Source organism: Rhea pennata, chromosome 19, assembly GCF_028389875.1.
Source record: "Rhea pennata isolate bPtePen1 chromosome 19, bPtePen1.pri, whole genome shotgun sequence".
In the NCBI taxonomy this organism is placed as follows: domain Eukaryota; kingdom Metazoa; phylum Chordata; class Aves; order Rheiformes; family Rheidae; genus Rhea; species Rhea pennata.
Window position 1 is genome coordinate 13,464,368 of NC_084681.1, and position 23,759 is coordinate 13,488,126.

A 23,759-nucleotide genomic window follows, 5' to 3' on the forward strand; every position below is an offset into this window, starting at 1 on the left:
GGGAAACTTTAGCTTTTGACAGTCACTGTATTAAGCTGTGCAATAATTGACATCCACAGTTTCTCGTCATAAGTAGTAAGCACAGATTCCACATCCTTGTGCTGATAAGCAATTCGTATCATCTGCCTCACCTTCCTGCCAGCTTGCCTGCTCTCCAGTTTCTAAAAATTTAAATTAGAAAACAAAGAAGTGATGCAAGAAGTCGAGACAGTGGCAAAAATAGACAAGTCATGTGGCAAGGCTTGCTTCCTCCTCAACATTTCTTTCATTTTGTCCTCACCCATTTCTTGCCTTTCCTCTGTTGTCTTATTGTAAATGAGTTTAAAATAATGATCTCACGAATCTATTTGGTGTCCAGACTCTGCTGATGCAAGGGCTCAGATATGGACTTCTGTTCAAACTACAAAGCCAGAACTGAGTCATAAAGGCTTCTCTTCTCCACTGCTTCACGCTGCCAATAAGGAAGTCAGGCCACTTAAAGCTACTCTTATGTTAATAATTTGACAGCTATCCCCTCCTTTGGCAGTACATCAACTCAAATTAATTTCAGAGTTTAGAGCTGCTCTCCAGACTGTTGTCCCAGTGCAAGAATGAAGACTGGTGACAGTGGTTTGCACAGTAAGATTTCTACATAATGCTAAAAGTGTAATAAGCCTTTCTTTCAACGCACTGTGATACTGTGTATTCTTACTCTACAAACCTTTTCAGGTTAGCTCTTGCCTAGGTATCACAGTATGTTTGTTGATATAACTCAATTTTTTCCCCTTTCTGCAGCGCATACATATTTCAATTGTAAGAACTGAAAATTGTATCATAGCTCTTGATCTTTCCTCAGTCTATGTTTAGTTTCTCAAACACGATGCACGTCTTTCTATCAACTTCATCTCGCTCTGCTGTATTTCTCTAAATTAAAAGATACGGATCTACCTAATTCAGAGATTCTGAATTTTGCTGTACAGTCAGAATTCTCACTTTTTTCTTCCAAAGACATATCCACAGGTTACATCACATTCTCAGATGTACCTATTTCAAAGGTTAATTATTAATTCAATCTGCAAATCGACTGATGCAGTGCCCAGGTTCCAGTAGCTCCTAGCTCTCCTCTCTGTGTGCACTTCTGCAGCAATGCTCTCTTCTCTTAGCAGCTTCTTAGGATGAGTTACTCTTATTTGTGGAAGATACAATTAGCATACATAAACCACTGCAGAACAGATCGATTACAATGGCAGAACTAAGAATATGAGCATCGATTTTGAAATTATGTAAGCCTGAATTAGAAGCAGCTACAGCGCTGTCTTCAGTTCATGTAAGAGTTCAAGGTACTTTCATAGTTTTTTTGTTTGGTTGGTATTTTTATTTCAATTCTGATTTTTGGAAGATGTGCAGAGTTCATCTTTAAGATTATAAAAATTACATCCATTGAAGCAGTTTAAAATTGAATAACATCCATGTTTTCACAAACATCTGAATAGCGAAGTTAAAACTACTGGAATATCTAAAAAGATTCAATGGCATATATTCACCTTCAAGAAAACTAAGAACACTGGCTGAAGAAGTTATCATCTCCATATGCACAGTAACCAAATAGTTTCCATGGGAACTTTTGACCCACATTGAATCGGACTATCTTAAAGGGCTGGTTTATACACCAGAAGGCTTTGTAGTACCAAGTACAAAATGGCTTAATCGCGAGGGACACAGAGGTAGCCAAAGATACTTTTGAGCAAAGACAGAAAAAGCTGTGGATTTAATAAAGCTGTTAGGGTCATTCCTTAAAGATGCAGAGAACAAACAATGCTAAGCGGACAAGGAGCTATTATTCACAGCCACAGTTCACATGCAGGCCTTGCACATTTTTTATTATATTTTACCAAGAGAAGACTACAAGTAAATTGTGGGTCCTATGGAGGTAAGTGACTCAATAGTGACTTCAATAGCAACAGAATTTCACCTTAAAGATCTTTCAGGTACATGAAAATATACCACAAAGCATTACTTTGGAATAAAGCTGAGCGATGCCTCATTCACAAAACTGTAGTACAGGCTTCATAGTAATCTCTTTATAAATCATCTTCCTTCCCCAACCCAAAAGATTTCAGTACTCTGTTCAAAGTACCTTTAAAGTTGCTATAAATATAAAATACAGCACCACCATCCAAATGTCAGTTAAAAAAAAAAAGACAAAAAAACACAAAACTGACAGCTGTATGATATTCAGAGCAAATTCTTTAGAACATATTTCAGCAGAGATCACCAGTGTTACTGGATGCAAATACTAATTTTCATTTGGAAAAACCATGAAGATGGACTTGTTGCAAGGCTGGAATTATTAGCTGATCAAGTTTACAGGCCTAAAAAATTCTCTTACCTAGGGGACTGCCAGGAAACACATTTGCCCTGAAACCATTAAGATTTGTTGCAACCTTAAAGGTCTTTGAAATGAGACAAGCTTACTCTTTGCCTAGTACCTACACAGGCTGCCTTACTCTTTTGGAAAAGTTGAAACTCAGAAGACGACAGTCCAATTTAAATTAGCTACTGTACTACAAATATAAAATTGCTCTTCACATAGCTGACCATGTATTACATGCAGCCAGTCTCTCCATACATTACAAGAATGAGATTTGAGCAAAACACTATCTTAAATGTATTACAGAAATATAACTACTACAAAAAAAAAAAACAAAAACAAAAAAAACAAAAACAAAAAAAACCAGATACCAACTGCACTGCTTTAGTGGAAGCACAGCATAAATCAGGCTGACCACTGTCACTGTGTTCAAATCAGCCTGATTTCTTATCCCAAGTAAGACAGCTCATGGCAACAGATGCCACATATGTTTTGTCTTAAGTTTTTATATGTAAAAGGAATGTTTAAAGTAGATAAAAAATAGCTCAATTTTTATAATTCCGTAAAATTCTACAGAAAGAATAATGGCCAAATACTCTGTGCAAGTGGCACAGCTTCACTGACTTACAATTAGTGACCAGTTAATATAGAAAATCAGGCCCTCATTACAACATTTAGCTACAAGTGCACATGCAAATGGTTCAGCAAACCAACTCCTCAAGACAAACTAGTTGTCCAGCATGTCAGAATCAGAACTAATGAAAGGAAGTACATGTTGGATGTGCCTGGACTTGCATGCTCCTTTTCTCAGCACCCAGAAGACAGAAAACTACTAACTTTTTTTAAAAACTGTTAATATAGTAGAGGACAGGAGTCTCTATGATTAGCATAGACAAATTTGATTGCTGGAAATATACCCAAAACTGAGAGACTGCAACTCAACACTTTGACTGCATACTGCCTAAAGGATAATTCACATCCGTCACTCAAAATAAGGTTAAAGATAGATGAACGGGAGCTGCTACACAAAGCAAGATAGTTAAATGAAGGTCTCCACTAAAGCATTACGGATTTTCCCTTTTGATTTTATACACTTAGTTATTTAAAGGAATCCTAAGAGTTTCGCAACTAAGAAGTTCACAGCTTAAAAACTATAAATTAAGATTTCTAAAAAAAAAAGAAAAATCACAGAATTTTTCTACTTTACTTCCACTTCCCTTTCTAGAGGCCAAGCAATTTACGAAAAGAGCTTGATCAACATATTAAAATCCATTTGCTTCAGAAAAAAGATAGCTATTTTGTTGCCAGAAGTGAAAGCAAAATATCTAATAAACCTTTGAGATACATGGCCAGAAGCCTTTTTATTTCAGTAGTTAGAAACAAAAATAGAACACACAGATTTTCAACACTCCTATAAGATTTTGTTAGACTGAAAATTCCCGGTAGCAATTTCTCAAATGGAAATCTTTGGAATATTATGTGCAGTAATTACTCATCATGAAACAAGTTTGGCTTGTTTCACTAAGTGCTTGCCCAGCAATACTCAAATTGTAGGCTTGTTTTTATAACCTAGTTTATTTTTCCTGTCCAATTTTAAAGTATTTATGCATATCAACATTTTAAAATAATGATTAGACACCTCTGTCTCAGCGTAAGTATTAAATACCACTGAATCAGTTTTGCTTGGAGTTGAAGTTGAAGTCTTATCTAGGACGAAAACAATTCTGTAGGCATCTTATAAATACCATTAAGTGCAAGAAGTGCACATTACAACAAAAACAAATTACACCCCAGCTCCACCCTGACATTAAAGAATTTATGGGAGCCAAGGCAGCCACCCACAAAGACACTAATATACAATATCAGCATTAAAGCCATGTATCAGTAGAAGCTAACTTTCAAACTGAAGTTCTGTATCAGCAGGTACAATTCCTGAAAACCCTGGAATTTTTTTCAAAAGGCTTCAGGATACAAAAACTCACATAAAAATTTTTGAAGAATAATTAAAAATTAACAAAACACTCTAAGATTGTACTGCTAGGCAATGTGCAAAGAAGTCAACCAGATAACTACCTAAAAGCCCTAACAGTTGGTCAATTAGAGAAAAAACACTCATGCACATACATAGTCGTTTAGGAATACAAGTCATTAATTATGCTTTGATTTCCTTAAATTTAGGAACAAACCCTGCAGTCACATACCAGTTTTAATTCACATTTACTGAACAGTTACTCAAGGCAAGCTCCCTTTATTTCCTGGAAGCTTCAATAAACAGAAAATGAATAACAACTCAGGAAAAGCTCATTTACATTTTCTTTGGCTGTAGAATTGAAAAACTGTACTGAACTACTTGTAATACTTCTGGCCTAATCATTACAAAGGATGAAGAAAGTAATTATATCATTTAGCTAGAAGCTCTTTTTTTCTTTTTTTTTTTTCTTTTTTCTTTTCTCTCTCTCTCTCTCTTTTTAATTTTTGGACCCACTAACTTATTACAGATCATTTCTTTAGACCAATCTGAACCATACAACTACTACAGTACAAGTGAATAATGGAAAAGAAATCCATGGCGTGTTACTCAAGTTATGGATTAGCCAGTATATTCTATTTCAAATTTATTCCTTTCTTTAACTGTTTCTATCACAATAATGAGATCAGTATTTATCATTTTCTTATTAATCTAACGTGCCTGTTAGTCCCACTCTCTAAACGCCACAACCACTCTCAGACAACATCAGTTTCTGCACTAGATGGGCAAAGCCAAAGGAACGCATGTGCTTCCACTGTGATGGTCTGTGCAAGACTGGAAGTCTATGGTAGGCTTAACTAATATGTACAAAGAACTCCCCAGATGCCTACTGTTTTCATTACTTCTACCAGATTCTTTCCATTTGGAAAGGAATTTTTGAGTCCGTTTCCTTACCTGTACAACTGACGACCGCAAAGCTGTAAAAACAAAACAAAACAAAACACGAAAAACTAAAATTAGTCTTTTTTTTTTTTTTTAAGTATTTTCATTTTCCTCCTCAGATGCAATGTTTATATACTGTGTGCTATTCAGCAAACAGGATTATTTTAAAAATAGTAAAATTTCTCAAAGGAGAAAACTTTTTAAATAGTACACTGTTCTGTTAATCAATTAGTTCCAATAAAATATAAAAACTCTATATATCCATTTGGATTTTATCCTCAAAGCACACTATAAAACACATTCATAATGCAGTCATTTTCTTTATTCTAAAGCCTAACTGTTCCTGCATGTACACTAGAAGCTAGTTCTGCTTTTTAAAATACATTTGCTTTCCCTAGTTGACCTTCTTTAAAAGATAATAAACTGCATGAATTGAGAACTGAAAAAAAAAACACTGTTCGCTACAGACTAAATGGAAAAAACATCAACAAAAGTTCAAATGTGACTGAACAACACTACCTCATTACGGTATACCATCTTTAAAATCACAGATTATAGAAATTCACTATAGTAAACACTGCAAAAAGATTTTCTTTAAAAAAGAGTTTACATCAAAACTTTGCAAATTAAATAGAAAATAGCAGAAACTGGACGGGATCATAAGAAATTAGAGTAACTGTAACAGTACAGATACTGCTGATCAAGCTTTTGGACTTTACAACATAAAGAAATTTAAACAAGGATAAAGACGCTTTTTCAACTTGTAGCAGCAGCTTTTACCTGCGCAGAGAATTAAGCAAGAACATACACACTTTCAAACACAGTGGGTGAACGGAGAAGCATTAGCTAAACAGAAATGGGTTTGAGGGACCACAGGTACTACATAAAATGAGTAAGAGTCTCAACACGGAAGTAAAATCTATTCAATATGGTGAAGAAACAGGAGCCAGAACAAAAAGGAAATAAATAAATGAATAAAACATAGGATGACTTGATTAGAATGACAAGTCAGGCAAAATAATCTCTATAGAAGCATTTCAAATTGCTAAGAGCAAGACAAGACTCCATTTCTCCTGCCTAGAGAGAAAGAGAATGCATTAATTGAAAGACACAGTATCAAATTAAAGCTCTATAAACAGGTAAATTATGGATGCAAGGATTTAGCAATGAGATCACACTAAAAGAAGAAAAAAAGAGTAGAAAGACAGAGGGTGAAGGGACTCCACAGGAGCTCTTTCTTGAACCTGGTCACTTTAAGATAATAACCACACATCTATCTGCAAGGCCAATACATGCTTATGTATGTGCAGAAAGGAAGAAGAAAAAGAAGGGACAACCAAAAATAATTAAAAAAACATGCAATACTTCAGAGGTGTAAGAGACAGCATCAGAGACAGTGGCTTAGCTAAGAAGCTGCAGAACAGAAAAGGCACAAATACAAACCTAGAGTGGAGTAAGACCCATGGTCAAGGACATGTATCAGACATTCTGCTGCAGTGTGCGAACAAATCCGTATTTGTAAGACTGTCTACCTTTTGGGGCGGTGGGAAGGAGGACGGTGGGAAATAACAACGCTACTTTTTTAAAAATACAGCATACCAAGCTACATAATACATTTACACTTGATACAAACCTCTTGATGGATTTGCTTAAGTCCCTTCAGTGATTTGTCATTGAAATAGTGTGTAATAGATCTGTAAAGGTATGCAAAATTTGTTAGACCAGTTTCCTAATAACTTTCTACACTTCCTACAGATAGTTTTTCTCCATTAATTTATTGTACTTTCAAACAGAAAAATAGCTATTTGACTCCAGATTATTCTCAATAGAAATATGCAATATTTAATTTTTAAAAGTTCAGAAAACATAACACCAACAAGTTTTCTCCATAGTATCTAGCAAAAAGAAAAACACAAATTCTTTTGATAGACACTGCTGGTAAATACATTTCCTATTTCTGATTAATGAAAGACATAAAAATCAGTATGTGCATGTGATATTTATTATTTGAATTCACCTCCATACTTTCAACTTGCATGAGAAATGACAAAACTAAATTTGATGTGACCATTTCAGATTTTTTTGAGCAACTGCATTAGAATGTTCTCCAAAGTAAAACAAAACAAGGCTACTCAAGAAGTAGCCTTCCAAGTTTTAGAAGAAAAACGACCCTGTTAAGTTTGATTTTTTAAAAATTGATTTGTTTAGTGCGTGTATATAAACAATACATATATCTGTATGTGCGTAGCTATATATGTACGTATGTAAATATACAGAGAGAATCCTGCTGAACTTTTTTTTTTTTTAACTGTCAGTGAAGGTTGCACTCTAGGATCTCACTTTCCACTGCCTTGCCCCTAAACAGCTACTCACCTCTATGCATATCAGGCCAGTATGGAATTCTACTGCTAATTTAACCTTCAAATTCTAATTTAGTAATAAGGATTTTCAACTATTTTTCACAGATGTAAGGATCACTCACAAGGAGCAAGGGGCAAACAACTCATTTCTTTAACTGGAACATAAACAAAGATACTTCTAAATAATTTTGTCAATCACTCTGCATACATCACCCAAATGTAATACCTACATACATATATACACACATATACATATATATACACACACATACACATCTATATATACAGGAACACACCCATATATACATTTGTGTGTATATGTATTTATACACACAAATATACATGCGTATAGATCTCTGGATCAGAATTCAACAGTATTAAATGCATCAGTCCAACCTCACAAGCTACACAAGGAACTGTTCCTCCTAGATTGATTGAGAAAGACTGTTCCCTCCCCAGAAAGACAGCATACTATTTGGGGCTTGAGTATGGCAGCAAATGACCTCACTTTCCTGATGACTCAAATTGAGACCTGAAGCATGCAATATTACCAAGTAAAATTGGAAATGTTGGCACTGCTGATCAAAACCAAACAAAAATTCAATGGAAAAGAAGTTCAGTAAGATGGAGATTATATTAAGGAAGCTTTCAATAGATCACACATGGAAGGAAAATATATAGTTGAGATAATCTTGCATTTATACCTGTTATTCTCTTCTGCTAGTTTACACAATGCATGGGCGATCTCAGCACAGGCAAGAATTGCCCCATGGCGTGTGTGCAGATCAGTGCCCACTGATAAAGGTAGCAGCCTTGGCAAAACTGGAAGAGATTAAACATATTTATTTTTTAAACAAACCATACTGACAGATCACACTTCTAAACGTAAACATGCCTGCCTAAAAACAAGAGAAAACCATTTTTAGAAAGTCAGCTTTCTCAATGTTACCTTAGAGGGATGTACAGCAGTAATATATCCACATCATCATCTGAAAACGCAGTTTTAAAAATACAAGCAAATCCTGTCAAAACATACTAAATCAAAGCAAGATTTTTTTTTGTTCTCACAAATAGTTCTCTGTTTGGAGTAAACAAAATAGCAGGCTTGCTAGCAGCTTGCTAATAGTGCTAATAGGATCTAAATTTATATTAGGAAACATTTGACTATCCACAGAACAGTCAAAAAGGAATTCTTCTGAAGATGTCAGACTGGACAAGACAAACAGGTCCCCACCATTACCACATCAATGTCACATCAACCAAAGCCAGGAATCTGAGGGCTAGCATCACTGAATTGTTGCAACAGAATGACGCCCATTTATTCTTATCACAGTCGGTAGGACCTAGTGTAGCAAGTTAACTATCAGTCCTCAGAGAAATACACGTGGTGCTATGTTTATCACATTGCACAAAATATGAACACTGATAAAACTACCGATCTTGCTGCGTTGTTAGGTTGTGGGGGAGTCAATCATGGCGCACGTTTATGTCTTCTTTCTTAAAACACCTTCATAACCTAAGTTAGAATTCTTGATATGGCATGCTATGCAGAACATGTATTTGTCACCTACCCACATTCGCCATGTATTCAGGAGCCTGCGGAGTAAGGTTATGCAGAGCCTTAGTTGAAAGTTCTCGAATAACACTGAAAATGTAAAAGACATTTTTCGATTTTTCTGTTTAATAAATTTAGAATTATAGTAGAACAAATGTATTAAAAATATAACATCAGGAAAGGACTATCGTCCACAATGAGAATAAAGACCCCAGTATTATGAAAGAATACAGCATTCTCTGCCCATCCTGCCTCTCTCCCTCAAAAAAAAGCCAACAAAACCAAACAGGAGACCAAAGAGCCTATGCTTAGCTTTTGGCTATATGAATAGAACTTATTGCTGAAAGAGACAAAAAAAAAAAAAAAAAAAAAAAAAAAAAGTGTGGATGGTAGAACCTGAGGGCTCATTCTATGCATTGGCAGGGCCACTACAGTAAACTACTAACAGTTTGCATCATGAGAAATAATATCAGCATTGATATAATCTTGCTTGTATTAGATATGCACATTTTAATCTTCATGAGCACTGAATATGAGTAAGCTCTATCTCTGTGCATGAAATCTACTTTAATTATGATAATTATATGGTGATGATGTTTACACCTCGCATACACTATGTTGTATATAAATGTGTTTTTTTTAATCTCTTAACAGATTAATAAAGGTCATCGCAAAAAGACAAAATTCACAAACATGTTTTAAGTAACAATATGTTAGGAGAAATGGATGGCATCAATTCCTACTTATCCAGTTTCCTTCATAATAAATACTATTCCTTTTCTAATATACTAACAATTCATTTTAAAGTGTTATCTTTTGTGGAAAACAATCATCCCAATTTTAAGAAAATTATTCCATATACAGTATGGAATCATTCTAAAATTACATGAGTTAGTGTCTAAGAACAATGTATCAAGTAGTGTTCATCTAGCTGCTATGCCTGAATTAACACCTTTAGTTGCTACAGTGACAGAAATACATTATAGCAAATGTATTTTTAAGTAAAATTTACCAAAAAAATAAATCTAGGAAAGCATTACATGCAAACAGTCTATTCCTAGATATTGATGTAATTAGACTACACCAACTTACCTATCCCAGTGGTTAATCTTCATATTAACTAAATGGTCAATCATTGGTTGCGTATACTCAGGAAAACCAGCAATATACACACTGAAAAAGAAGCATTCATGTGTATGCGTGTATAATACATATGGAAAGAGAGAAAGAGAATGAAAGAGAGAACAGGACCAACATCTCTGTGCATTTTAACACAAGCCACTCTTCTCCTTTTTAAAGTAACAAAAATATACCTTCTAGGAAATGAGATGTACCTGACTGTCATAACGCAAGAGAAAATGTTTTACATTTACTGTTGAAAATTTAAATCACCTTTCTAAAACACTTTCAGATTCTCTGTAAAAATTACTACATATACATATATATTGACAATAAAAGCAAAAGTATTTTAAATCATGAATTCCTATTATTAAATTCTAGAAAAATGTGGAAGGGTATATTCACATACATATTTTAGATTGGAGAAGTATGTTAATACCGTAATTCACAGTACACAGAAAAAGTAAATTACAGATGTGTGCCTCATCTTTCTCAATATGATGTTCCAAAATTAAATAGGGGTTTTCAATTTGTTCTTTTGAAAAATCAAATACTTACAAAAAGTCTATTACGATAAAAATACTAAAGCTACCAAGTCAAGCCCTCAGAAGTGAGAGAACACCAGAAGTAACTGGCTAGACAACCTGCATCATTACCTAACTTCACAGCCACAAGACTGCTCTCCAGTCTTCAGAAGTATCAACTACTGAAAGCTAAGGTCAACAAAAGTCAAATGCTAACCAATTGTTAGACCGTGTTTACATCAAAACGACATGCACAAAAGAAGGAAACTAGGGACACGCACATTACCTTAATTTCACCTTTTCATATCTTTTCAGTGATTAAATTTGCAGCCATAATAATGTTCCAATAATATATGTGTATGTAATTAGAAATGAAACAAAGACAAAACTCAAATACTGCTGCATGCTAACATCTTAATATCTACGTAATTCATCAGAACCGTAGGAACTCCTAAATCTACAGCACAGACCTCAGTCACTAGAGCCAGCAGCAGAGCTGCTAGAGCACCATTAGCTGCTCTGAGCCCTAGAGGGTTTTTACTTATTGTTGCTGCCAGCACAGTAATGCTAAAATCCATTAATCTTGGTTCCAGTCCCAGGACTGGAGAACTTACATACATTAACGCACACACTTTTCTCTGCCTGTGTTCGAGTTCCTCTCCTCTCCCTGGTTGCTCCGTGGGTCTTACTTTTAGTAGTCATCTTTCTTCCAAATCATTTTAATCTGAACCTCCTTGCCCAGCCAATTTAAAATGATCTCTTCATCCATGTGTCTAGTCCAATGCACTTTCTGTTTTAGTTTATAGCTATCTTTAACTATAGACCTATTCTTTCAACTCCTCCTGGGTGTTTCATACAAGTCTAGCCTTCCTGATAACGCTCCTGATAGGATTTTTGTCCCTCACCCTGTTTAGATTAAGAACCTTTTTCCTTAACCCTACTTGTATCCAACCCAGGAGTTCTGACAAGTCTCTTTTTTCTCAGTTCATACAAAATAGGTTTCTTCTACTTTCATCCTCAGAAATAGGTTGAGATGTTTGAGCTGAATTTTCCAAAGCGTGTCCAGCAAAATGTTTCAAAAGGACAGCCAGCATGGAAAGCTTCCATCAAAATATTTACTTTTGGAAGGATATAACCTACGGATAACATGATATTACAATGAGAACAAGTAGAAAACTATTTCTAACAAAACTTAATAATATAATTTTGGATTATAGCAATACCTAGATCACTTCTTTTGTGTGCATATGTGTGCACACATGCATAAGTGCATGTATGCATATATATATATATATATATGTAAAGTGCCTCTTTAAAGGAGCATGTCATCATTCATTAACCAACAAAATATTCAAGTGTAGAAACTGATACGTTTATTGGAATCTACTAGTACATACTTTCACACTTGCACAGCTTCCACTCATGCAGTGGCTTTATGCTGGCACACCAAGTGTCCCAGAGTTGTTTGATTTGGATGGGGGTAAAGGACAAAGAGTGTTAAAGGTTCCAGATCTGGAATACAAACCCCATGTAGCTTTTTCCAGCTACATAACCGATTATAGTACCTTAAGGCATATCTATCACAACAGTCCATTCTTCCTTCCACATCATAATGATGCATGTCTTCTGGGCAGCTACATACAAGCTTATGCACTTCTGCTTTGATGTTACTCAGACAAAAATAAGGAAATAATTACGTATTGACCCAAACAATTATACTGTGTTGGAGAAGATTCTAAAAGTAACATAACAAGTGGGATGACTACTACATTACAAAGAAGAGTTTGATTAACAACACTGAATATGGTTTCAAGGAATCACACTATTCAACAAATAAAACTGATAAAGAATTCACAAATTAAAATTGATGTTTTTTTCTTAGTTTACATTATTCTTTCTTAGATAAGTAACATTCCCACATGAACTCTGGAAATGACAACAAAAGGAGTTAACAAATGAAAGCAAGAATTTGATTTAAAAAAAGAATTCAAAAATTCAGTTCTCAAAAAGGAGAATATACTTAACCTCCAAACCAAAATTAAAGAACAGAAAATAAAAGCCATTTGTGTCAATTTGAATATTTTCAATTTTCTATTAGTATAAACAGCAGAGTTTCAAAAATTCCCTTGAAGCTATACCAATCTAAAAGAGCAGCAAACATCAAGCCATTATGTTTGCCCATTTCTGCTCAGCAGGCAGGAGCCCTGGTGAAGAGCGGGGGAGGAAGGTGTGGATCATGGAAGGAAAGGCAGTAGGTGGAACGTGAAGATAAGCAGCACAGTCTGAAAGCACTATGCACAAAAGGGACATTATGGAGGTGGACTGACTTAAAAAAAAAAAAAAAAAAAAAAAGGAATACACAGCTGTAGTGAAAACTCTCTCAGAAGATTGTTTGTGGAAAGTTATAAAGCTGGTAAGGGAGTACAGACCCTATACCTGCTTGCTATTTCTATCCTCCCAAGAATCTAATCTCTTTGAATCTTTATAACCTTTTGGGTTCCAAAAGCAACATGCAACCCCACAGGGCAGTTCATCTCACCTATCTTAAAATGGGCTGAATCACCTTCTGTAGGTGCCTGTCTCTTTGCACTGACTACTGAGAGAAGCTAGACAACTAGGCTAGACTGTGTACCTAAAACAGAAGGCTGAGGTCTGAATCCAGCCCTCAGTCTTCTTCATCTTCTCAAGAGGAAGTGCAATCTGACACTCATTTTAATCAGCTGATGCACCCAGAATGTCTCCAAGTTCCCTCTCCTTCAGCGTTATTGCATTTTCAGCTGGTTGACCAGAACAGAACACAGTATGATTCCAAGGTACAGCACTGAGCCATAATAGCACACCAGTTTCAGTATTTTCCATTAAATTCTTTGAAGAGTCCACAGTGCAATGACTGGTTTTTAGTTTAGTTTATTTTTTTCCCCCAAAAAAAGACATATTACTCCATATTGTGGTCACATTTTCATTGAGCTATCTATGAAAAATAAAAGGACTCAGGTTAAGGGTCTATGCTCAGGCAAAAAATTCAAGAGCATATTCAACTTGTACAAAGTATTCCTTTAACTGAGCATTAATTCATATTTTACCCACGTAAGAGTCGATCTGCCATCATAACACCCTTGCCTTTCTGCTATGTCCCTTAAAAATCCCTTAATCTTCTCTAAGCTTGACAAGCGCAGACAGTTCTGCACTACCCAGAAATACCGTCTCTTTCTCGCTCTCTCCAGTTTCACTACGTATATTAATCATCAGACCACAAACACAAGTTTGAAAAACACCACCACCACATTTCACCATGTCTTACCCATAATTAGTAGTTTGATGCAGAAATCTACCTTTCATTTATTCAAAACCAAGAACAATAAACATAAGTTTATTGTTAGCATAAATTCAGTAAGGTGAAACAATCAGACAAATTCTGTATAAGTAAAAGAGGACCTTCAAGTTTACAAAAAGTAATGCTTGGGAACTCACCTTATAGTAAGGTAACAATTAGCTCTGTTACCCACAGCAAAATAATCCGCTGCAGTTAGGATGTCTATGCCATGGGGAAAAGTGCCCTACAAACATAAGGGGGTTGGGAGGGGGAAGAAAAGAAAATATTATAAAACACACAAAAAATATTTTCAGAATAAGCAGTATTATTGAAAATAATCATCTATACTGTCTAAACTCATTAAAATATTCTTTAATTTCTAATTTATAGTAAAATCACCTGTTGAAAAAATACATAGAGTATGGGATATATAAACAGCAAAGTATCTGACTTGACTTATGAGTCAATGATAAGAAATCAAAGTAAACAACAGTAGACAATAAACTGCACAATTTATTTTAATATATTCAAGTCATATCCAAATATGCTTTTGAAGAACGCATGATTATATATGTACACCAAAAAAACTATTCTGTGATTCAGTGTGAACTCTAGCTACTAGATGGACCTTAATATACTACTTGCCTGTAAATGTGCCAGCTTGCTCTCTCACTGTAGGTCATACTAGCACAGTGCATGTCCTTGAGACAGTAAAATTCCTGAAACTACGTTCAGGAATACAGATTTCATGGCCAATGGGAGACAAAATTTCACTGTGTCTACTCTGCCAAAGCACTTAAAACTCACTCTATAAAATTTTGTCTCATTAGAAGTGCATTTATCATGATTTACACTAAAAAAATCCTGTGCATTTTTCAACAAGGCTTTCATTTGCCTAGAGTTTAAGCTACAATAGCTTATTTTTCTGTGCCCATAAAAGCAAGCTCTCAGATTCAGGACATGGTGAATCGCAAAGGTGAAGCAGACAGGCATCAGGAAGCAGGTGAGTTTTTTCTCCACCTACTTAACATCAGCAGATGAGAATATCTATTGCAACACATTATATCCAGGTAATAAACTACACAGGGTGTATCTATCAATCAAGTAACCGTGCTTCCTAGGCAGTAAGCAATGGTTCAGCAAGTAACACTGTATTTCTACAGGAACCAAGTCAAAGACAGACACTGTACTTCGTGCCATGATTACTACACAATTGCGCCATTTCACTGCAAAGTCCTCCTTCACGTGACAACATACATGCTAAAATTGTGTGTTCTATCAGCTTTAACAAATTTGAATCATGAGCTGAAGCAGAATCAATAAGGAAACTTTCCAGCTTTAAGCTAACCTAGAACTGAACTCCTCTGACTGACCTATAAAAAACTCTACAAAACTTCTGCTAAACGAAAGCATATGCAAATCTACAGCACCCAGGAGCCCTATTTCACCCGGACCTGAAGTGACAGCAAGGAGGTTACTTCATTCAGTACTTCATAACGTGGCATCAGTGTGAAATGCTTTGAGATGACTAACTTCCCTCGAGCAGTAACTATAAACTCAGGGAAGAATCAACCCAGCTTCTACTTATCACAGCCCTAGTTGGGTCAGGTCACCATAAATACTTACTCTCTTCCTCTTAGTCTTCTTGCATCCTTTCCTTGGCTATTAATCTAATTCTATCTAGAAATAGGCACACTAGTTTAAGACACACTATGCCATAGCTCTAAGGGAATAAAATCCCAGCTCATAAATTGGAGAACTTCAGGAATTGTATCAGGGAAAGCCAGACACAGCATCTTGCGCCTTAAAGCTTTGTTAAGCCTTACGAAGACCCCTTAAAGAATTGCTATTGAAGACGTAACATTTGTTTGTACCATTAAGTTAACTCCACATGGCTTGCTTTGCCACAAGAATTCATAAACTGAACCATTTTCCCCATGTTTTTCTGTTTCATGTTGCACAGTCAGCTTGCTTAATCTAGATGAGAAACCAGGAAAAGAAATCCTTTGAAATCAAAGTCTTCACCCTATCTGTTCATTCCACAAGGTTGCAAGTCAAAGTCATATAGGAAATACAAGCCTTTTAACTGCTTAACTGTTCCCAAGCTACATAGGAACCAAGCACATTACTTCCCATTCAAACATCTTGGGCATCTCCAGAATTAAGAGATTTCTCAAAAAGATTTAGCAGGTAGTACTGTGATACAGGAGATAAAGTCCAAACATGTTGATGGCTCTTGAGCCTAGTTCACTGTTATATGACCAAACCACAGCAAGGATTGTACAGCACTCTTACACTGTTCAACCTCTCTCCACCAAAAACAAGAAAGTCAATGAAGCAAAAGAATAAGCAAAAACTGCATTTTCCTATCTTTATCAGCACTGTAATTTATAATGATGGCTGCTACACATGCTGATTTTGCTTTTGGGGATGACTTAACCTTACCAGAAAGCTCACCTTCCTCCAAAACTGGAGCACTAATGTCAAACTCACATCTCAGAAAACTATACCACAAGAATCTATTTCCAGATATCGAAAATAAATATCCTGTGACAGAGGTCTTCAAGATTTGTATATCCTTTTATTCCATTCCTCTGAAGCCAGAGCGTCTAATATTGATTGTAGGTATTGCACGTTTACAGTAATCTACAAACCACTAATGAACAAGGCTTCAGGAAAGTTACCCTACCTGTCTCCCGACATTCTCCTGGAAGGCAGCCTGAAGAACAGAGAACAAACATACCAAAATGAGTCAGGTTTGCTTTTTGATAAACACCAGATGATGAATTCAACACACACAACAATATAAATGACCCATGGCTTCTCTTTTTAAAATAAAGTAAGCTTTGTTAGTAGAACAAGCCCACAGGGCTTTTTTGTTTCTGCTTCTCTACATTCTAGCGCTCTTAAAGCTCTATGGTGCATGGCAGCAGTTTAAGAACGCAAGTTTGTGAAGCTTGTCACACCCACAAGAGTGTGCTTTTGAGCAGCAACATGGGGCTTCACATTAGCAATGAAAGTCAATACCTGTAGACAACAGAAATTGGGACAGCTTACTTCATCCAGCTACTTCAAGAAAATTTGCTTATGGTAGACGAAGCTTGAATCTTTGTGGATCAAGTCTTCAGACAAGCAATACTGAGAACCAAATACTTACTTGAAAGATACAGAAGTGAAAATATGTTGAAATATTGAAGTTGTAAAACCTGAAGACAAAATTACTGTATGTTTCTTATGTCTTAGATTAAGTAAATCACAAAATCCTGCCAAATGCAACAAACAAGGCCATAAGGTTAACCTCTCCACTTACATGATATGCAGGGTAAAATTGACTCCCTCATTCTCAAGTCCCTACTAGTCCTTGGAATTGCTCTCTCAGAAAAGGATTTTTTTTTCTCGAAGTGTATACAAACATAAATAAATATTAATAAAAAACTCTGTATTTTATTTGCTTTCAGAGAGAAGAGATCATAATTATCTGGTTACTTCCCTTATGTAATGTCCCTGTATATACACAGCCAAGTGTCCAGGAACAGACAGCATTTGCCAACTGATGTTTAAAATATTGGGGGGGGGCAAGTCCCAAACTTAAAAGAAAATGCCACAGGAACTTTGACAGGCAGCACTTCTGCATTCAATACTGAAATACAATCCACCTGTAAAAACAGTCAGGTAGGTTAGCTCAACCAAGATCCCACGATCTGCATATGGAGCAAGCACTCCCAGCACACAGCTGAAGCAAGGCGAAGCCGGAGGCTCGGCGTGCATTTCCGAGCTTGCGTCCATTCAGGTTAACGACTGCCATTCCTGGGGACTTGCCCGGGCTAGTTGAGCTCCTGCGAGCAGTGCATCCCTTGCAGGACACCCAGCAAAGGCTCAGGCACCCCCTCGGCAGCTCTGGGTGCCCACTCTGAGCGGCGTCCTGATGCAGCTACCTAGGCTCCCCCAGGCCACCTAGCCTTCGGTCACCCGCGGTGGAGCTGCTCCTTGGCAGTGCAGAAACACCCTGGAGCAACGTGAAACGCAGCCTTCCAGAACAGCAACGGGCACTGCAGCAGGAATTGCAGGGGGGTTTTTCCCCACTCCTTGCCTCTCTGTCGACATTTGGCAGAGCACCCTTACGTGCCACTCTGCCTCCTTTCAGTCCTTCCTGCACAGATGTAGCTTTAGGTCTCCTTTTACGTTACTTAGACCCTTCTGCTCAGCACAAAAGGGTTTCGGCAAGGATGACGCTCTCAATTCTCATATCCAAGGGATTTAAAAAAGATTAATCACTGCATTTCTTTAAAATGCATTCTCCTCAGAGAAGTGCCTTACTGATAAAAAGCAACACACAGCCAATTCTGGTTTAATCAGAAATTTTTGATATCCAAGCAATATAATTCAGGTTTCAAATCAGCCAAAGTTTTGTTCTACTTATCATGTATTTGTAGACCCAGGCCTGAAATATTCTGTGGCAATATCATTAATCAGTCTTTACTGTACACCTCTTTCCAGGGGGCAATAGACTCCTCTGAAGCAAAACAGCTGCCGTACACAGAACTTTCACATAGTATGTTTCTTTTAATGTAGCAATTTTACATTTTTAATGTAGGAAAGTCTTCCTTAATGTAGGATTTTTTTAAGGGTAGGTAGGTGCAGAAAATTTGTATGAATCACCACAAACTTCTTCAAGCTTCAGCATTGTTGGTGCCTATTTGTGACAATCAGGTTTCACCAAATTATGAGAAATGTTACAATGACAGACAAATTAAACAAAAAGAAAAAAAGTCCTCAAAGGAATGTAAAAACTGAAGCCTACAGTGTTTAGAGCTACATTTGAAAAACGTCACCAGTGATTTAGGAAGGCTTCCTAGACACTGCACATTCCACTGCCCTGACAATTAAAACACGTTAATTGTTCTGGGAGAATGGCATCTCATCTCCATTTCAACAGCAAAATTGCCAGATAAAAAAAAATGTGATATTGTACATTATTTTTCCTGGGTGTGAAGGAGTACCTTGTACAGAAAAAGTTACAAGGAAAAAAAAAAAAAACAATAGTATTTTGTATAAAGTTTCTTGAGAGAAAATAAGATCTAAATATGAAAAGAATTAAGTATACTGTTCATCCAAGTGAGAAGCCAATTTTCCATAGCTCATTTAATGCTGACAGAATTCCCTCCTTGTTCCTTTAATATTTTTTATTGTTTCACAATTCTTATTATAATACTTAAAAAAAAATTAATCACTGAAAATGTCACTAACAATTTCAATCATATCTTCCTATTACAACTAGAACTGCAAATTTCTACAGGATCCTATTATTTCAAGTATGTAATAGTAATTTTTCATTTTTCATATCACCCCCATTCTAGAGATGGAAGAAATCAGATGTAAAGATCTAAGTTAAAGATGCAATGATATCAGGGCCAAGATAACCAACTAGCCTTCTGAACGAATATTATACTCTAATCTGAATACTTCGCTGTTCCTACAAAAAGCTAAAAAAATACTAGACTATTCTCCAAGTGAATCAAAGAGAAGAAAGCCTCCTCTCTTTAACCTGTCAGACCACAGTGAAGCCCAAACCAAGGTCGCTTATCCATGTGATTATCCTTTGTAATGATTATTCAATTCATGGAAGAGTTGCAAAAGTAGGCTGAGAATGTTTTTAGAGCTTCAAATGAACAGTGTTGGTTTATTCTCCCTGACCTCAGGGTTCAGAATATCTCTCTGTGTACCTGTTCTATTGGTACTATACTATGACATACTGTAATAGATGGAAAAATCTAATAAAATATGTTGTTTGTTTAAACATATATTTAACTGTAGTAATGATTGGGAATAATTACGACTAAATACGAATTACGACTAATTACGAATAAAATACGACTATACGTGGTAAACATAAAATATTTCTTTGCCTGCCTTCCTAAAATAGGAAATAAAGGTTTTAGTATATTAATAATGATCCATTAAAAAACAAACAAAACAGCTGTTTTGAATTTTTTACCAGTCCTAAATAGAATTGCTAATGAATTGACTGGAGTTAATGAAATTGCAGAACACTTGATAGCATATATAAAGTGAGAAGAAAATAATGCACTACATTTTGTACTAATTTGAAATATGGAAGCACAATCTACACTAAGTGCACTGCATTAGTAAATATATCTGTTTTAGTATTATATTTCACAGTCAAACTATCAGTTTATGTTAAAACATAAAATCATAATAAAGATTACAAAGTACAAGTAGAACATCACTAGAAGTAAGCAGTAGTCTTTCAGTGGCAATCACATTAAAAATAATATTTTTCTTGATCCACATTATCACTGATTCCTAGGACAATTTCTACAATTACCTTATCAAATAAACAATTCAGTTTTGACCAGTTATACTCGCTTATCATTTGTACAGTTTTCAAGAAAGCAAAGGTCCATTTATTTTCATCTAAGAACATCACTCAACTAACGTGACTTAAATTAGCCAAGAACTGAAAATTCTATAGTTTCCAAACTGTAGGTGCTTTAGTTTGAAGGGAACAGCATTGCTGTTATTCATTAGTTGTACATCATGCAAAGAACATCTTATATCAGTACTCAGCGATCTACAGCATCTTAGCTTCCACGCTTTGGTTTTAACCTATTTAGACAAAGCAATCTGCAACATGGTTACACAAGTAACTGACTCACCTCCCTAGCAATTACACCACAGCTTCATTAAACAGCTTAAACTCTAAGCAGAGGTGTGGCTAAAAGAAATAGAGATGCTGTCCAGGTTTCCCTGAGAAATCTTCCTTACCTTTAAATGTATTAGCTTTCAAAACTTCAATCAAAACATAAGATCCCGAACTGTTACTTTTTTTTTTTTTTTCAGGCATTCAGAGGGATGTTTGTTCTTAGAAATAGGGACACACAGCTCTCTTGACAAGTACTGCTTGGTCTTGTGTTTGATTAATATAAATAGCTATTAACAGAGTTAAAGATGTTTTTTAATTTGCATGAGATAACTTATTTTATCTGTTGAAAAAACACGTAACTTGCCTCTTGCCTTTTATTTATTCATATTTTTTAATAAAAAGCAAGTGCATTCTATCAAAGCCGTGCAGGAATTACAACACACTGACTTCTAGCCTCAAAGGTAAGATGTCCATCCTTTCTTGCTCTCAACTTCGACAACCTCTCCTTCATAAATGCCCTTCTCTTAACAACAATCCAGGGTTCTTTTTAATTTTCAGCAGCATAGACAAATTCTGCACAACGGCTCCACAGAACATACTTTTGGTGCGTCGGTCCTATTAACAAGACAGCAGTATCTGCATAATGGGTGTATCACTTTCTTTAAAATAATAAATAAATAACAATCCCTGTCCTACGGAAGACGTTCCATAAAATAACTGAAGACATTTGAAAGATGAGGATTACCCTAGACTGCTTCAATTAACTTTCTGCAATTATAGAACAGTTGATGAATAACTAAAAAAATATTAATTTCAAAAAACTTATCACTCTGGTACCTTTTTTAAGATCTAGTCTGTTTATTAGCTATGATCATTTTGTGTTTTATACTGTCACTACAAACTGCTAAATAGCTCTTTCTTAGATACTTTATCTTGTCCAATATGACAACAATAGAGCAGACTGTGAACTGTGGCCACGAATCAAGATGTGGATCTGGGAAGTATATTATTCAAATCTACTTTCATATCATACCTCTAAGGATTTTTAAAAACTTGCTTTTGCTCACAGGACAATATTTTGCTTATATACTGTAAATTTAGTCATCTGACACTACAAATTATTAAATTAAAATAAAAATAACATGAGTTTAGAATGTGACAACTTACAGAGGCAGCTCTTCTGCAGTTAACATCACGATCAAACACTGCAGCGATAACCAGTGCGCTGAGAAGAGAAAAAAGAGAGTAAGTTATGAAAACAGAAGAAATGTGCAACGACATCATTTCACTGTTTAGACCTCTAAGCTCAACACTCAGGATTTCAGTATTTCCTTCAAAGAGTTTATTATTTATAAACTTTCATTTGCAAGTCTAAACCAAATTTGGGTTGAAATACTGCACACTTGCTCCTTTCTCTCATTTGCCATGGACTTTCCACAGCAAACACAGACAACTGCTGTCCTACTGTAGCAAAGCTAATTTAAGAGTATACAAGTACATTTAACTGCATAACAAGGTTTTATATTCTAAACATTGCAGAGTTCTAAATCTTCGACAAAACCCGTATCTCTATATATGAGATCCAAACAGCATGATTTAAATCAAAACTTGGAAATACAGTTTCTCAGTAGCCAGACTCACAGCAAGTCTTACACAGACCTTAGCAAAACTAGAAGTTAAGCAATGAGAAATATCAGCTATCTGTACAAGAATGCTCATATCCTGTAAGTAACAAAAAATCAGAAAACAATATGTAAATCTCGCTAAAAAAGTGGCAGTTCAAGAGGAACTGCAGAGAAGTTTGTTAAAAGGTGACATGGAGATCCCAAGGCACGATTATCCAAAAATATTTCGTTGCATGTGAAGTTGGATAACCTGCAAGTTCAGCTCCTTTTTACCTCAACAGAACATGTTTTTAAAATGCACCACACAACTGAAGAGAAAGAATATATCCCAGGACACAAATTCTACAGCTCTAGAAATCTACCTCCAGCATTCAATTAACTTCAGTGACAAATAAACGTCACTTCAGGAGAATCATTTAAGCAGAAAATTATTCCTTTCAAACCTCGAAACTCTTCATTACGTTACTTATTGACTCCAGGCAAAACAGAAAATAAATACTGACTGAAAAGTAAATCCGAGATAGCTTTGCTTTAGCATAAAGATATTAATTGCACTGACTATATCAAACCTCCCTGGACAATAGCAATTAGTTTCCTGCAGTGCAGAAGACCGTGCTGTTAAAATTCACCGAAATGCACAATCAATATCTCCTCTGTAACTGCAGTTTATTCCCATCTCAGGAAATCAAGAGGCAGAAAGTAAGACTGAAACGGAAAAACGAAAACCCACCAATTTAATATTTTAACAAACAGGTAAAAACTGCTCTAAAGGCAGTTAATGCTTTCCTAGTGTTACCTGCACAAGCAACTTCTATCCTTGCCATATACTACGTAATTATAAGACAGAGGAAGGTAAGGCATACGATAGTGACTGCAAGAGCAAATATTTAGGAAGGAACATATAGGAAGCAGCTTACATCGCTGTTTCACAACCTGTGCCGGGACAGAAAAAGTGTGTCTTGTTACCTCAGTGCAACCCCCCCATCTTTAATATATTGTGCCTCAACATAAGCACTGGGGCATTTCTGCTTTTTCTGCCCTTAATGGTAGAATTTCTACTTAAAGGAAGACCTGCAAAACAATTTCTAAAAAAAAAAAAAAAAAAAAAAAAAAAATCATGTATCATGTATCCTGATATACAGGTAACTTCTCTAATCTTCTGCTTTAAAAGGTTGTATATGCCTTTTCCAATTGCAAATGTTAAAGGGCTGTCACCAGAAAAGCAGGTCTGCTCTTTCCGCTTCCTATTCAGGCTTAAACTTTGGTTAATTTAATAAAACACATAACAGCTTCAGGTTGTTGTGCACAGCAAGAGCTCCTGGATGATGCTTGAGCTTT

The 23,759-nt window shown here is 35.8% G+C and overlaps 1 protein-coding gene across 2 annotated transcripts in view; it reads right to left on the reverse strand.

Moving 5' to 3' along the window:
- TBCD (tubulin folding cofactor D) overlaps positions 1–23,759 on the reverse strand; it is a 129,655-nt gene that overhangs the window by 40,945 nt on the left and 64,951 nt on the right. For both annotated transcript variants that reach the window (XM_062592070.1, XM_062592069.1), the window contains exons 16-23: positions 21,964–22,021; positions 16,822–16,851; positions 14,291–14,376; positions 10,269–10,349; positions 9,193–9,266; positions 8,326–8,443; positions 6,895–6,955; positions 5,274–5,296 (exon numbers count right to left, since the gene is read on the reverse strand). In XM_062592070.1, coding sequence (XP_062448054.1) covers positions 5,274–5,296; positions 6,895–6,955; positions 8,326–8,443; positions 9,193–9,266; positions 10,269–10,349; positions 14,291–14,376; positions 16,822–16,851; positions 21,964–22,021 — 531 coding nt within the window. The remainder of the gene's footprint in view (positions 1–5,273; positions 5,297–6,894; positions 6,956–8,325; positions 8,444–9,192; positions 9,267–10,268; positions 10,350–14,290; positions 14,377–16,821; positions 16,852–21,963; positions 22,022–23,759) is intronic.